At 36.8% G+C, this 17,205-nt stretch overlaps 1 protein-coding gene across 1 annotated transcript; it reads right to left on the bottom strand.

Annotated features, from left to right (window-relative positions):
- Positions 1–327: 327 nt before the first annotated feature.
- LOC115451585 (xanthine dehydrogenase/oxidase) lies at positions 328–16,257 on the bottom strand. The gene is made up of 17 exons (XM_037437491.1): positions 16,183–16,257; positions 14,342–14,499; positions 12,504–12,664; positions 10,260–10,633; positions 9,420–9,640; positions 8,732–8,834; positions 7,947–8,071; positions 7,336–7,623; positions 7,047–7,208; positions 6,130–6,258; positions 5,500–5,984; positions 5,227–5,410; positions 4,549–4,744; positions 3,563–4,329; positions 3,258–3,450; positions 1,896–2,009; positions 328–1,433 (listed from the first exon to the last, which is right to left on the bottom strand). Exons 1-17 carry the CDS (start codon positions 16,229–16,231, stop codon positions 1,363–1,365), a joined length of 3,780 nt encoding a protein of 1,259 aa, XP_037293388.1. The 5' UTR covers positions 16,232–16,257; the 3' UTR covers positions 328–1,362.
- Between the last annotated feature and the right edge of the window lie 948 nt (positions 16,258–17,205).

The raw sequence follows: 17,205 nt of genomic DNA, 5'->3' as shown, positions 1-17,205 counted from the left end.
TTAACGGTAAAGGAAGACGTCGTAAGGAAACCTCAGCGAAAGACACACACAACAACACACACACACACAAAATCTATTTTAGTCCTTTATTCATTAGGCACATTTCAGTGTCATAAAAAATACAAACAAAAAAGTTTTTTTACGTTTTACTTTGTAAAATAATTTTCGTTTGATATATATTATGTTCATTACACAATATGATGTGTGCTTTTTTATCTGGAACAGTATAAGGATTCCGGTTTGAAATTCTTAGAACTATTGTTGCAACGGTTCTAAATAATATTCCAGTGATAGGAATCTGTGATTTCAGATTTATAAATTCCATAGAAATATCTAAAGCTATCAACAACCACATACATAGGTTTTATTACAGTACAATAGTAATATTCCAATGAATAATTCCTTTTAAATGTGAATATTTTTATTATAATAACACAATGAATAATAAGGTTTCTTACAAAGTTATACATATAGCTAGAGCAATATGTTAACCAGTTACATCTGGACCTTGTAGATACCAGAACTCTGCAGTAATGGAAATCCACAATTCTTTGTATTTGGTAGCAAATGGCAAAGAAAGCCGAAACATGAAAATGTTACTCAATCTGGTACACAGTGTAACTAGTTACAATGCATTTTGTATGATACGGTCCTATTTTTCTCGCGAGGAAAAACCGCGTTATCGCCATGCACAACCACTGGGAGGCCGAATGGTACGAATATTTTGAACCTGGTCGGCAAGATAGAAGAAAAAAGAAAGAGAAGTCTTTCCCGACGAACTACTCTAAGAGCGCTACGTTGTAGGTCCCAGGCTGGGCACTCGAGGGTGTGTTATACTTATGGACCAACACACCAGCGAGAAGTGCCAAAGGACACATACTTTCGCCAGAACATTGCTGACAAGATGTATTGGTATCCAACTCCCAAAGTAGGAACGGTGCAATGTGTGTGCCTCTGATGGTTCACAGCACCATAGTCTGCGGTTTGCGCAGTAGACCTGCACAATATCAGTCCAAACAGGAAGTCCGTGTAAGACCATGGACCACAAAATCCGCCGTATAAACTTCGGCAAGTATTACTGGGTTCTTCTAAATATGGCAAAAGGCTTGCGAGCGCGCCTGCTGCCTGCACCTATTTCGGCGACATATTATGATAAGGTTTGGTTACTATCCGGCCACTGCACGGATGTAAACCGAATCTTGATTACGATAAAATACATTTTTAATCATAACCAACGGATACAGAACATCCACTAATGAGCTTGGAACTCCATCAAAGATTTCCAGGCCTGTATATTGAAAGTGGCCGGCAACCAGCAAATTTTTGCATAATATTTTATTATACACATGCATTTTAGGGCAATCAAAAGAATTTTAAATCCTCCAATTTGACTGCGGCCGCCAGTCCAATACTTTCAACGTTGTAAGGTCCATCTGAAACAGAAAGGCAAAGGGTTTTGTTTTTTATATAAAAGTGGCAGGAAAATAAATAGATAGATCAATAGTTTTACAATGATTTTGTAAGGTGATTTAATAATTCTAATAAAACGGAATAAGACAAGCATCAATAGCTTACGTCCTTAAGGATGAAGCAGCCATTACCTAATAGTTAAAACTCTTAAGAAATAAGGTAGTATACTGGTATACATAAGTCTGGTGGCTACCAAAGTACGGAACATCTTTTGACAATTTACCTGGACAGACAAGCAGACTACCATACAGACATACACTACAGTAATATTACCCAAAATAAAACTACAACAGCTTCTGTTCTCATATTTGTTTCCATCCCTCAAATGACGTGCTATCACAATTCCTGACAATTCCATCACTACCATCTTACGCCATCTTCAAATAGCAAAACATAAACATGTATAATGAAAATAAGGATCTTACCAATCTGGAACCATTGTGTGGTGGGTATCCCGCTTTCGAATCGTGCTGCGGACAGTGCTTCTCTGATGGCAATGGGCACCACCACCGACATGCAGATAGGAGGTTCACCAACACCTAGACAAGAGACGTAATGTAACTACTTTCAGCTATCGTAGCCACAGAGGCATTGCCTTTCTTTTCTAAGCGATAGGTCTTTCATATAAAAATATTTTTGGTTACCATCGCTTGTAATAAATTGCTTTGTAATTTAAATATTTACTTCGTTTTTTGGCAGTTTTAGCACTTACCATAAAAAGGCTCTCTCGACTTATTATTAGGTGAATACAAAAAAATACCTCTCCATAATTATATTATTCCTGTTTTGGGGCCGGAAGTAAAGACAATGTAGGTATAAAAAAAACATGAGATGTGCGAGTTGGGCTCGCACGCCGAGGTATCTGTACAAACTAACTTTTTTTATTATTATTCAGATATTTTGTTATCGCTTTGAATAACGAGACGAGCTTGCCGTTCGCGTGATGGTAAGTGATACGACCGCCCATAAATAGTAGAAACACCATCCAACACCTTAAATTACAAAGTATTTTTTGGTATTCCACTGCGCTCGCCATTCATAGACGTGAGATGTTAAGTCTTATTATGAACAGTAGTCATATTATATTCCCTTGTGTAATCACGAAATATGCGCTATAAACGGTCACATTTTTTTATCCCATTGACTTACAAGTTTCATCGAGCCGAAAATTTGATATAAATGTCACAATTAACCTCCCTCCTAGCTGAATTTCGACCACGGCGGCCAATCTCAACGAAGATCAGCCAGGTACGCAGGATATATTACAGTGCACAAGTATGTGCGCAATACACAGGTGCACTCTCTGTTCCTTCACTCTCATAGTTCAGTGAGACGACAAGCCGATATTACGGGAGAGAGATTAGGCGCAGGACCAACGGCTTTACGTGCTTTCCGAGGCACGGGGGTATCACACCGCCAACTTCCTGACTCCGAGCTGCGACTGAGTATTTCTTAAGATGGAAAAACCCAGTCACAATTATTTTGGCCCGACCCGGGATTCGAACCCAGGACCTCAGCGCGGCAGTCGTACTTGTACCGTGTACAATTACAACTACGCCACCGAGGCTAGCTTAATACATCTACGCGTTCCTGAGTAAAATGGTCTACACTGAATTTCAAATTCTAGACCGATACTTACCAGACAGATAGACGATATTAAGCAGAAAAACCCAAGATCACTTTGCCCAACCCTGGATTGAACCCGGGACTTCAGAACTGCAGTCGTACTGCACACGCAATACAGCCTCACCACTGAGGCAATTCAGAATAATGCTAGTCATAATTACATTTTGCTCCAAATGCACTCGGGGTTCCTATGGAGTTTTTCCTGAACTCCACCCTGAAGTCTAGCGGGATGTCCTGTGCCAGCGAGACGTGGTAATTCCACGCTCGATCCGTGAGCACCTCGCCGGTGTTCCTGTCGGTTACCACTTGCTCGCAGGTCCAAACTCCTTGACCCATAATAAATGCTCCCTCAACCTATATATCGAATAAAATATATTGTTTATAGTTTGCGTCTAAAAAACGGATTAAAAAGGCATGCATATTAAAATAAATAAATTGGCATATAATATATGAGCAGGTAACTGACTTGGCCAATATCCAGTTCAGGGTTAACGCTTCGTCCCACATCTTCCAGTAAATCCACTCTCAACACCATCGCTTCACCGGTCAGGATGTCCACTTCCACCTCGGCCAGGGCAGATCCGAACGTGTTATAATTTTCGAACTCATTTGCATTGAACAGCCCTGTAGTCTGAAGATCTACATTAGCATCGAAGGCGCCCTTTATCAGTTGTTCCCAGGGTGGATTGTTCATACTGTCTCTTATAGGCTGGAGTCTCCTCAACAGCTCGGTGCAACAATTTCTCACGCCAACTCCAATATTCTGGGTGGTAACACTTCCCCCTGACAAAAAACTATTTGGTGTTACATTGGTGTTCGTTGCTTTCACCTGGATCTTATCGACAGGTATCTTCAGCATGAAAGCTGCTATCTGTATTGCTTTAGTATTGATACCCTGACCCATTTCAATTCCATCGTGGGTAATAGAAATAGAACCATCGCTATAGAATGCTGACATAACAACTTTGTAGGTTCCAGCAGATATAGGAGACCATCTCATGAAACTGAAGCGGAGACCTCGTTTTTTCCATCTATTCGCAGAGTTAAAGTTATCGACCTGTACTCGCCTCTCATTATATTGTGAAGTTGTTTTTAAAGTCTCGATGATTTCTCTCAAATCATTGTATCTAGAATTGTCTAGATTAGCAAGGCGTACTTCAACAGGATCTTGAGACAATTCGTATGCTATTTGTTCCATCATTAGTTCTGTAATTGCGATGTTTTCCAGCGTACCTACAAGAGAATAATATAGAATTGATTTTGATTATTGTACGTTAATTAATTGTAAAATAAAACTTTTCAAATATTGAGATACAATTTTTTATTTGAATATTCTAGAATTCTACAATTGCTTCCTTGCTGGTGTTCGGATATATGAAAAATATACATATTCATTTATTTTCAGATTAGGTACATAGTTAAAGAAATTTAGTTTTTTCATCGTTTCATTACCTGGAGCTCTGCACCAAGTATTTTTCGGTGTATTTGTCAGAGTGTTATAAGTACTATACGTCCACCTCCTATTGTCATAACAGTTGTATATGGAGTCTATACTTAATCTGTAGAAGTCTTCATTATACATGTAGCCGTTATCTTGATAAGTTTCCAAGTTCAAATATTGAATAGCACCAGCGCTGTTGACGCCCACCTTTAATTTTAGGAGATATAAAATCAAATATTAAAATTACGTAATACTTATAACGTTTAGGTATTGGTGTATCATCATATTAGTATACTTTTATATTGTTTCCACCACACCGTAAAAACAAATCATAATGGCTTGTTCTAACAAGTCTCAGTCCAACAACAGATGCTGTATATGCAGTAAGAGAGAGACTTCTCCCAAATAATATTTTCAACTCCTCCCTATCTTTCTATTTGATTAATTTCGTTGCGAGATAAAGATAAATTAGTATTCCCTGAGACTCGCCGAGCTTCACCGCTCGGTATCATGAAATACGTGCCACTGCTGATGCTGGCGTATAGGAGATGTAGTGACGGGTGTATGGCCGGGAAAATCTCTCTGTGTATATGCAGTAATTCGAGTCAGCTTGAATCTAGACAATATGAAGGGGTACAACGATGCCATTATATGGTAAATAAAGAAACAAAAAAATATACGCTGCCTACCTCAAAATCAGCGACAGTGGGTAACCTCTTCCCCATAGCCTTCAAGTTCGTCGTTAGTGGTTGAATAAATCGGCAAGGCCGGTTTAGTAAAAATGCCACTACACTACACGCCACTGCCGATTGCATATTACGGGATAGCTTGTAACCAAAACCGCCTCCTATGCGACGGATATGCACGTCGATCCTAGGTAAAATTAATATTGCTTTATTTTAATTTGTTTGCATTAAAAACAGCTTAAGAACACTAACGCCATACAAATATTTATATCGTACTTATTCGCATCCACATTCAAAGCAGCAGCTATCACCTGCTGAGTTCCTGATATCCATTGCGCTGTCGAGTGCACTTCCAATCCCTCCTCCGTTGGAATCGCGACGCAAGCCAACGTTTCCATAGGGAAGTGGCACTGACCATATACCCCTGCGTGGTTCTTTATCACTCTGTCTATATTTGTTCCCCGATCTTGCGCAGTTACTGTCATGAACAGATTATTCCTGCTTGGATCTTTCCTCGCTTCGTCTATGTGAACAATTGGTCTTTTTACGTTTCCGTAAGTCACTTTCACAAGCTTAGCAGCTATGTTAGCGACCTGCTGGACCTCTGCTACTATGATGCCTATAGGCTGATTGTAGAACATGATAGTTCCACTACTCAATACTTCTTCATAATTCGTGTAAAGAACGACGTTATTCGGCGTGAAGGCATTCAAGCCAGGGATATCTTTTGCACTGTAGAATGCTATGACTCCTGGATAGTTCTGGAAATTGGTTGATAGTGACTTATTATTATTAGTATTAAAATATTATGACAGCCTATTTTCATTCTGCAGCAAGAAATAACAGTGTTTGCGTAGGCTTTGGTCAGCTCCTTAAATGTACTGGCATTAATAACATTTCACTCACCAATGCAGCGCTGGCATCAATAGACACGATATTACCACTACCAATAGTGCTGAGGACAAAAGCCCCAAATACCTCGTTGGGGTATGCTGGCAAGTCTTCTGTATACTTAGCCTCTCCGGAACATTGAATCTGGAAATAAAAATCTATGAATTACAAAGGTGCGACTCCCAGCTAAACGGCATAATAGCCGTATTTTTAAAAGTTATTTATTCGTAATTTATAAAACATAATACAAAAAGAAAAAAACGTAATATTTCTAAAATATCTAATCTTTGCTTCAGTTGTTTAATTATTATTTTATGAGAATATTGTTTCGTTAATTTGATAGTGCAAATTCCAATAAATGTATAGTTTCCTTTCCTCCCGTTCAAAAAACTCAATTTTAATTTGCAACCAATACTGTAAGATGTAAGACTAGTAAAAAAAATCAAAAAGACCTAATATTATTTTTTTTCTTAATTATTCGTAGCTCTACGTATTCCCGCCATGACTCATACGCCATAAATGTATTGAACGCATGCTCGAGGCCGTTTCAGCGACAACACAACCTCTAGACATAAAATAAAACGTACACATGGCAGCTATAATGTAAAGATGTATATTATAGCATGATATGTATCCATATATCTGAATAAAATTTTCCATAGAACTAATAACATCTTTGAATCTTAATTATGCATATAGCAGAGAGAAGTACTCAGATGAATACTTTATAGGTTGACTATAGCTTATTTAGTATTTGTGGATATACATACTCGTAGATCTTTTTCATTTGCTTTGATGTTTCTTTAATTTCATATATCTTTCATTTCCTTGTATTAATGCAACCGAACTGAGTCTTAGAACCTGATTAAAAATATACTGACAATAGGACACATTAAGTACCTCATGCTGCAACTAATTATAATGAATCTTACCAGAGCCTCAACCTTCTGCAGCGGCTGGGTGAGTGGCCACATGGATGTATCAGTCTCAAACACCTGCTGAGATGATGAAACCGGCCTTGATTCACGGAGTTTGATGGCTCCTGATGTGCAACGAGGGTGCAAAGCTGCTTTCGGACACAATGATAACAAACCCTAAAACAATATCATAGAGATTAAATTTAGTTTTATCAAAGTGGTAAGATAACTAAAATGTTGGTCATATACTTTTGAACTGATTCTCATATTGTCTATTTGGTAAAGTTAGGTACAAAATACTTACTTTATAATAAAGTCTACAAGCCAAAGACTTTCTAAACGCTGCGGATGCCTCCGGGGGATTCTCTGCAACCACCAGCTCACTCGCCAATATCTTCAGAGACGCTTGTAAGGTATCGTTCGTGAACAAACTCTTGTCTACTAGAAACTTCTCTGTTTTTGAGGCTCGGTTAAAGTTTGGAGAAAGGTTGCCGTAGACAATCCTGGCTTTCTGGACTTTGTTGGCACGGTACAGTTGGTAGAAGAACCCCGCGTTTACCACGGCGTGGACGCTTTGGCTTCTTGCCATTATCTAAAAGTATATCATTAGATGTAGTTTTGTATATTTGCTCCCTGGAATAAAAGCCTGTAGACATTTCCAGGGTGAAATGTATTTTATATTATGCAGGATTTGGTCACTCTCTATATATAGTAAATTTTTATTCAAATAATTTCAGCAGTGAATTTATTATCGTCTGAAATTTTAAACATTTAAAATTTTTCAAACATCGGATTTAGGTTTGATTCAGTCATATTAGACAAATTTACCAGACTCTATTAAAATAATGTATGTATAACGTATATTAAGCGTTGCGTATAAAGATGTAAAGTTCAAAGTCTGAAAATTCAACGTACCTTAAAAGTGACCACCTTATGTGCGTCACTCAGAGGCGGTAGAAGAATGTTCATTATCACTTTCCCATGCATGCTGGTATTTAGAAACGCCCTCATTGTTAAGATTTCTCGTCCTATGATGTTTACTAAAATAATAGTCACGGTCAAGTAAATCATGGCCTCAGAAGTTAAGTTAATATAGTCAAGCTGGGCTAACATCAATTACAAGGAATTTTCGCATTAATTATACAGATGGGATATTTAAAATGGAGCAGTAAGGGCAGCTACCTTATCCGCTATATCTCCAAGAAAGCGTTCTTAGGAGTCGTCTTCATTTTTGAAGACATTAAGATCTGCATTCACAGACTTTAAAATTGTATAATCAGCTAGAAATGGGCGATTTAAGCAAAAAAAATGACCAATGGATCCCTTTGCTTTTGACTGTGGGACCTAAAAAGGTTTGAGTACTTTAAAGTCACAAATTCGAAATCTGTCTTTGCTGCCCTATCTCAAACATCCATCCTGTATAAATCGAAATGATAAGGCTAGCTAGTTCCCTCAATGTTGTAATGGAAACCCACTGTAACCACTGACGAATTCAGAACATCGACAACGTCATCACCTTGAGACATAAATTATGCCGATTACCTATAATACGGCGATTGACCCCCTCGTACCATCATGGAACGAAAAATACATACACGAAACTTAACCTACCTCTTTGGTGATAAAAGCGTGATCTGAGTGAAAGGTCCTATAAAACATAGTGGTCTGTGGTTATCAAACCTATTGTTATTAATACTTACACACTGTTATTTGGGCGCCAACTGTAGCAAAAATAAGATATAAGTCTGATGGGAACTCATTATGTTTATGTTTGATCATCAGGTTGCCGGCGATGGTGCCAATCTGGAAATTCATTTTCAAAATATATTGTTAGGATGTAAATGTTTTTGTGAAGGTATTTGTGATACCTTTTGCTATAAAAACACAGCGTTTGACAGACCGAGGCAGTCGTCAGTCAGCAGCGAGCAGTTGTTCATTACCAGTCGTACGGGTTGTTCGGTTGTGTAATATTGTGAAGGTATATCTGTACTCAGTGGTATTTCTTTTATTTTATTAAAAATCGCTTCAGTTCCTAACAATATGTTTTTTATACTGGTTAACTATTTTTACGGTAAATTTTCAAGACGATAAGAGAAATTGGAATTCTGCTAATGATCCACCAGTGACTAATTATTTTTATACTCATTGTAATTATATTAATGTGTCCATTATTAGGCATTCTAGAAAGGCTTCTTAATTTTTTTATAAACAATTAATATAAAATTATTATTAAATAATACTAAACTAATATCGATTTCGATAAATAAATGCCGTATTGACCAGTGTTTATTTTATTCGGATTTAGGCTATCTATATGAACTTCGCGGATTTCAATCCAAATTAAGGAACCAAATTATAAGCTATTTATGTATTGATAAACATACTAACATTTCTAACGGGTATGTGAGCCACGAGTTGCAGATGCTCATGTAGAGTTCGCAAATAACCGAAGCCGTCGGTGGAGGACACAGTTTGGAAGATGTCCAGGAGTTCCGTGAGGGTCGAACCAGCGCCGACCACTAGGTTCTGGTCCATCCTGTAGCCCTTCAGCTCCTGTACGTCGTCTACGTCTATCAAGACTTTGGGGTACTCGGTTATTGGATATGGCACTGAAAAATAGCGTGACCAACTATATAGGGTGATGTTGACATTGCAGTTACTAAATTAAACCACATACTCGTCTTCACCTTTGCTGTCGTTGTGCCAAAATCATCCATTAATAACGAATGTTTTCACGAAAAACCCTGGTTTTAGTTTCTGATTTTTTTATCATTTTCTAGTTTAATATGAATATCGCGGGTGCGTGAGAGTATTTCTGACTAAAAGTATGATGTTGCCGCTGCAACGAATTTTCTTAGAGTAGTAGTAGTGGCTTTAGGGCGCGAAAAATTAAAATTACTGTTTATTAATATTTATTTTGTTCGAAACTTACACTTTTTTATTTTACATCTACGGCTCCAGTAACTTACTGTAAAATGTTATTTCCAAGTAGATGAATATGTGGTTTCATTTAGTAACGCGATGTCAAAATGACCCTGTATATTCATCTGAATACCTTTTACAAATTATTTTTGTTGGTTTTACCTAGTAATATAGAGACATGAAGATATACATACCGTAATAGAAATATTACAATGTCTACAGGCGAAGTTACGTCCCTTAACTTTAATTATAATCAATCTCTAATCTGTTTTATTTAGTCACATTTTGATTAGTCACAGATCTTACCTTTAGCAGTATTCCCACCGACCAGCATGTAGGAATTGACTCCATCCCTGGCCAAAGCCAGGAAAATGTCCTTAATTGTGAACGCGATGTACCAGATTCTGCCATCTTTGAGTTTGATTCTCGTCATTGTAGTATTAAATTTTACGTTCGATATAACACACCAATCACTATCCAGACATGAATCTGGCGAACAGGCTCTTCCAGTTCTATCACAAATTCGAAGATCCTCAATATCTGTTATGGGGTTCGGGGAATCTGCGGCGAATTTCTTGAACGTTTCCAAAATAGGTCTGTACCCGGTGCATCGGCAAATGTTGCTGCCGAATGACTGCTCTATTTCTTTCATGGTAAGCTTCTTTTTTCCTTGCAGCAAGCTGGAATTAACAGTTTGGTGAAAGTAGTTGTGAGTATATTTGTTTCAGATAGTCATCTTACGATAGCTTTATTTATTTTATTTCTTTTCGAGCTTTAGAAATGATTTCAAATAATATCGTATTAAATAATATAGAAATTGCATTCCGTGTTTGCTTTCTAATTATTTGGGATGGCAAACTTTAACGAAATCTCATGTAATAGCGGTAGTTAAATACTAAGTGGACATAAGTAGCAAAGAGTCCGTAAAACCCGATTCCTGCTGGTTTCCCATTCATGTAAATTCCAATTATCATTAGAATGATTTGCAGACCACATTTATGCACATTAGTACCTTTACGTTGTATCGGGTTACCTTTCGGAAAACTTCACCCTTCGCCACTGATGGACATTGACTTTATTACAATAAATAAAACGAGCACACTGTTAGCTTCGTGTTCATAAACTATTATAACACGCCCATAACATTGAATAACCGAGAATCATTAATCCCCGCATTATGATAGATATCCAAGCTTATCATACCCATAATCATAACAGAAACTCAGCATAAACTGGTTGGTGGAAAACATTAATAAATCGCTCCATACTTCAAAAGATCTGACCTCTATTGAAACAGCACAAATAGTATTGATAGGGCAAATAAGGTCAAAAGGGTGATAAGAACATCCCTGCATACAATTACATATCAAATATTTTAATTATTCAAAGCTCCGTCTTTATAGAGGGTCGTGATACAAATGTTGAATACGAATCGTCTAATTAAAATGCATTATTACTACATTAATATTAAATAAACCGCTCACTGAAATATTTTAAAAAGATATGACAGTCATACGAAATTGCCTAATTAATGATAATTGAAAAATACTAAGAAATGAATATTTATTAATCGTACATTTGTAAAGCCTAAATCGTCGGCAGAAGCGAAACTAACATCACCACGATTGAACATAAGGCTTCAAAGAAAAATTACTAGTACACACCGAATTGTTGCTCCAAACTTAAAAATACAGTAGGTATATATGTAGGTACAAGCTACTATAAGCATTGTGCCATATAAAATACAACGATCTTTCCTACAGTATCGAAAAACGAAATAAATATTTGAGAATGGCAGGAGCTTGTATTGACGATGGGAATCGAAACAGCTGCTATTCGTTTAGAGCTACTTATGTGCACACAAACTGGATTATTGTGGTCTATACCACAAAAAGAATAGTCTGTATGTATTCTAATATTATAGATATTACAAGATTACAACTATAATCCAGAAAAAGTTCATTTATAAATTTTAATTTGGAAATATATATAAAAAAAATATCAGTAATTGATAAGAATATTGGAAAGGCTAGTTCTGTGACAATTTAAATGTTGCACCACGTTAGTAGGAATATTTGCGATAACGAGCGAAAGTTTTAATATTCGATTACAAGAAATCGTTTTTGGATGCTTTTTATTTTCGTTTTGTCATTAATTCACATGTCAGAGTTCACCTGGATAGGTACTACCTCAATGTCTATTACTAGCAGCTAGCAGCTAGCAGCAAAGTGCAGTCACTGTTGTATTCCGGTTAAAAGTATATTATAGCCAATGTAACTGCTGGACATAATAAGACTTAACATTTCATGTCTCAAGATGGCGAGCGCAGTGAAGTACCAAATAATACTTTATAATTCAATGATGATGATAATGGTATTTCCACTGTTTATCCACCATCACAGTAATTTTAAGATGGAAAAACCCAGTCACAATTATTTAGGCTCGCAACGGGATTCGAACCTAGGACCTCACCGCGGTAGTCGCAAACATACCGAGTACAATTACGCGAACGTGGCAGTAAATTTTTGCATTAATCTCCCAGCGTATCACCTGTACATAGCCATGATCCATCCCGGAGTGCAGTGGCCGCACTGCGTGCCATTCATCTTCGCCAAGGTCCTCTGCAGCACGTGGTAGCCAGTCTTCTTGTTCCCCAGCTTTTCCACCGTTGTGATGTCCCAACCATTGCATGATAATACTGATATCACGCACTGGAAACATATTATTAATTTGATTAGTCCTCATGTGGTCGAAAAAAGTTTTTGTGTAACATTGGATCTTGGTAAAGTTAGTCGTAATATACTGTCTATCAAGCAAACAATACAGCGAAGTATTTTTCCTGTATATCCTGTACTAACCCGATACCAACAGGCCGGCATAATTGTATCGACTAGCAAAGTTAATCAATCCTCGTCAGTCGACATCCTATCTGAAACCCATTCTGCTTACAAGTAAAAGCAGTGGGGTCAATTTGGCGTAAGGCAGAATAATCTTTTACCCACTAGCAAAGTCAAGGTTAGGCATTTCGTCCGCTTCCATTATTTGTAAATGAACTATTGAATGACATTTTGGAATATTCAATAACATTTTTGAAAGTGCTTATAACGGACAGGAATTGAGAACTTGTTTCTCAGCGTAGGTCACAATGAACATTGTGCGAACACCAGAGAAAGTAAATCCACCTGACATTTTCAACGTTGTGCTTCGACATGATTAAGTAGTATAGGTTTTGGGTAATATTACCTGCAGGATCAGGACAATGACAGGGCCGTGCGTTGTTAAGAATATACAAACTGTTTTCTTCAATTAATCATGGATTATAATTATGTATCATTATTGATAAGATTAATAAGGTACATGTAGACAGTGACTACTGGACATAGTAAGACTTAACATCTCATGTCTCAGGATAATTCAAAATGTTGGATGGTGTTTCTACTTTTTATGGGCGGTCTTATCGCTTACCATCAGGTGAAAGGCAAATACGTCTGGTCATTCAAAGCAATAAAAAAATGACGTTGCGATGTAATGTCGACGTGGTATGTGTGGATGAAACCTAATCTAAAACATTCACCAACATACGACTGTTTTTTTTATAGATACTTATCGAAAATTAAAATGAATGACTTTGATTTTTGTACATTACTTTTTGCGTGAACGTGGGTCGAAAGTAAAAAACGAACAAACTAGCTTAACCGACATGTTGTTTGCTAAAAAAAAATATTTTAATACGATTTGCGAAATCAAATTTCTATAATTACATTTATAAGTTTATTGGTTTTTATGGGGTTTAATATTTTCCAGATTTTAGCAATGAATAAAAAGAACGCGTCCGACAAGCTTAAATTAATTCATAAGTATCAAGGGTGATACGTTTGAAAGCGAACAATTCAGTTAAAATACAAGTTCTAGTCACCATAAAATTTTCAACACGCTTTAATATTAAACGAGATTTGAAACTAAATAAATCATGTACAGTTGGTTACAAGCAAGCAACAACGAAATAAGCACCGAAAAGTTTATGTAGGTCAGTATTATTCCCATATCTTGCATCAACAACGAAATGTTTAAACTATTGAGGCCCAAAGTGGTCAAGGTGGACCCCCAGGGGTCCTTGAGTGACACGACGGGGGTGTTCGTTGCCGTAACTAAAATATAGGGGTTCGCAATTCGTAAGGGGCGTTCACAAAAAATTATCTGGTTTTGATAGTAAAGAATCAAAAAGTAGGCCTGACTTCACCTATCAATGTAGGCAAATAAAATCTTGCATATTCTGAGAATATATGGTAGAAATTTAGCTACAGGGGCTCCACCGGAACGAATTACATTTTGAACGTGGTCTATAAGAAAAAGAGGTCCCAAACCTCTAGTTTAGATAAACAACTTACCGCATTCACAGAGTGTACAGGGGCACCAGGGTATTTGGAGACAGCGACAATGCAGGCGCCGCAGCCAGCCTCCCGGCACATGTACTTCGTGCCGCGCAGTTCAGCACCATTCCTGATGTAGTCGACTAGAGTCAGGTCTGCTCGAACCTCGCTGCCCACTGAAATATCCATACATCATGATTTTATACCTATTTAAGAATAGGCAGAGGTGTCATCATACCCATAATTCGCTAGATATAATCCTATATGATAGAGGCTAGCCTATTGGCATTTTCTAGACGCTTTTTCTGAAGACGACTATCATGAATTATTGTCTTTTATATTTTGTACCAATATGAAAAATTTAATCTCATTTTTGCAAAATACTTAAAAATTAAGAGAAGACCTTGTAATATTGAGCCAGCGCTATGCTATGGAGGCAGTCACTGAAAAATATGTAGCAAATAAAGTAATCATCACATTTCTAGTATGAAAGTGCATGAAGTTCCAGCATATTACAGTTTACAATGCTATGTATCGGGTAGCTACTGTTTACGGGTAGGCGTGGCGATATAGGTTTTCTTATTTTCAAAATAATAATTTACAGCTACAGAATTGTGGCTAAGTTTTCACACAACCTCTCATTCTGTCCCTGAAACTCTAGTCTCCTTCAATATAACAGTAGAATGATGACATTAAAAATAACTACTACAAGGTTAATAGGAAAGACATCACTAATTGGGCAGGAATATGGAAAGTTAGGAAAAAATTGATCAAAACTAAAAATAGGAGGAATACTCGTTATTGTAAATACGGTTCTTAAAGCCGCTAAGCTATTCGTCTTTCACGAATTACCTAAAAGGACAAGTCTGAAGAAAGGCAGAAAGAAAGTCCGGCCTCTTATGGTCATGAGTTTTTTTTAGTGCGAGGCAACTGAACCCTACTGCACCTGATGGTAAGTGGAGTGGGGTCTAATAGAGTGGCGACTGACGAGAGATGATAACTGTAGTAAAAATAATACTATACGTGAAATGAAAAATACGGATAAATTCAGAGAATGTGTTTTTATCATTGAGCACTTGTTTTACATGAGTTGACATAAGACATCTATGTTTTTAATTTTTAAATTATATTAGAACAAGAGGTTCTACAACAATAACCCATCGGGAGTCGACACAATTATACCGGCCTGTTGGAACCGGATATACTTATACACAGGCTAATCCCAGATGCGACACACACCGACACTAAGAAATCAAGCAAATATCATACCAAATATTAATACCTGAAGAAAACACGGCACATTGTGCACACGGAGAAGTGTGAGATTTTACATAGTTAAAGTTCATACAGGAAAGCAATCCTCAAAAGTGTAGACAGAAATGAAACTATTCACTACGCTTTGCCACAACACTCCTGCAATAATGTGATAACCGAGTTTATCGCCATGCAGATAGTAATTCCAATCTCATTCACTATTAATAACGAACACTAATTAGATTTACCCAACTTGAGAATCGAATTTAAAGTCCCAGAGACAGTTAAGAATAGTAAAATGGTATGAAATAAGGATATAATATAAGCAATAAACTTTTGCATTGATCAAAAGGTAGGTGCAGTTACTAATATTGCACAGACACTGCTATCACAATTATATAGTAATAGAATGGGCGAATCTATTGCTATATCGGGAAGTTCCAGTTCCCTGCCAATCCCTAATTAACTGCTCGAAAGAAAATTAAATCCAGAACCATACGTTACTGTAGAAATAGATACGTATATAATATCACGTTTCTACCCTTAGGAATTCGCGGAGACTATGAAGAAATATAAAGACTATAAAAAATTTGGAAAATATGTACCTGAATGCTCAACGCCGTTGATTTTGAACGTTATCCGATCGGCCGCCATCGCTGCGTGTGCGCCGCACGGACAACTGCACGCCAACTGCATCCCCCACTTGTATGAGAACCTTGCTCATTATCAGGGATCCGTGACACAAATGCTGTACCTAAACCGTTATAATCTTCACACTAGCCGAAATCATTGTCCTAGACCATTGATACGATTCCATTTTTGAAAATGTGAGGTGCGTATGACATGCATGCAACCACAGCTTTTGGAGTTGAATCTTTTGTAATTTGAAGTCTAAGAATTGGTACCTTAGAAAAACGGCAAAAGACGTACGCCTAACACTACACGTAAAAAAACTTAGATCTTAATGCCTTTAAGCAAATAGTTAATAACAATATAATCTGTAACAAAAACCTAATTGACTACTCAGTCAGTTTTACTATAGACTTGAAGGCGTGCTCTTAAAAATCGTACAAAAAATGTACATATTTGAATGTATTGTGCGTAGTTTTTGCTAATTAAATTATGTTTTCTTATTTGTTATCATTATGGAGTGTGATTGTGCGAGGACGTATTTATTTCGGAGTCGTGAATTGAGTGTTTAAATTTTGTTATTGTATGTTCTCTTTACAGTAATTTATTCATTAGAACAGGAACAACTTTAATATTTAAATAATCATTATGGATCTATTTATTTATTATTTTCAGGAAGATCAACAGTACACATACCCATCATTGGTTCAGTTTGGTAATAGTTATTATGTGCTTACCAAATAAAGATATACCATCATTTATAAATACTCTCATTATGAACAAACAGTAATAAAATAATGTTAGGTCACTCAGAAATATTAGTGTCATTATCTTAGTATGGTTAACAAATTTAAACTTTAATATATAGTTTAAAAAAAATCAATTTACATTAAGTTATTAAATTGCATTAAAACGTTACTAATAAGACTAATAAGATCATTTTTAATATCCTATAAATATTATTATAGTCAAATAGTGTAATTAATCCACATAGGCTA

The sequence above is a fragment of the Manduca sexta genome, chromosome 11, assembly GCF_014839805.1.
Source record: "Manduca sexta isolate Smith_Timp_Sample1 chromosome 11, JHU_Msex_v1.0, whole genome shotgun sequence".
NCBI lineage: Eukaryota > Metazoa > Arthropoda > Insecta > Lepidoptera > Sphingidae > Manduca > Manduca sexta.
This window is presented reverse-complemented; position numbering and strand designations above follow the sequence as displayed.

Bases quoted from the DNA above. Each gene is read 5' to 3' on its own strand.
- LOC115451585 (XM_037437491.1), bottom strand. From the start codon at position 16,231: ATGGCGGCCGATCGGATAACGTTCAAAATCAACGGCGTTGAGCATTCA. The intron at 7,624-7,946 runs GTACGTTGAATT...ATATACTTTTAG, and splicing joins ATAAGGTGGTCACTTTTAAG to ATAATGGCAAGAAGCCAAAG. The intron at 3,451-3,562 runs GTCAGTTACCTG...TTCGATATATAG, and splicing joins CTGAACTGGATATTGGCCAA to GTTGAGGGAGCATTTATTAT.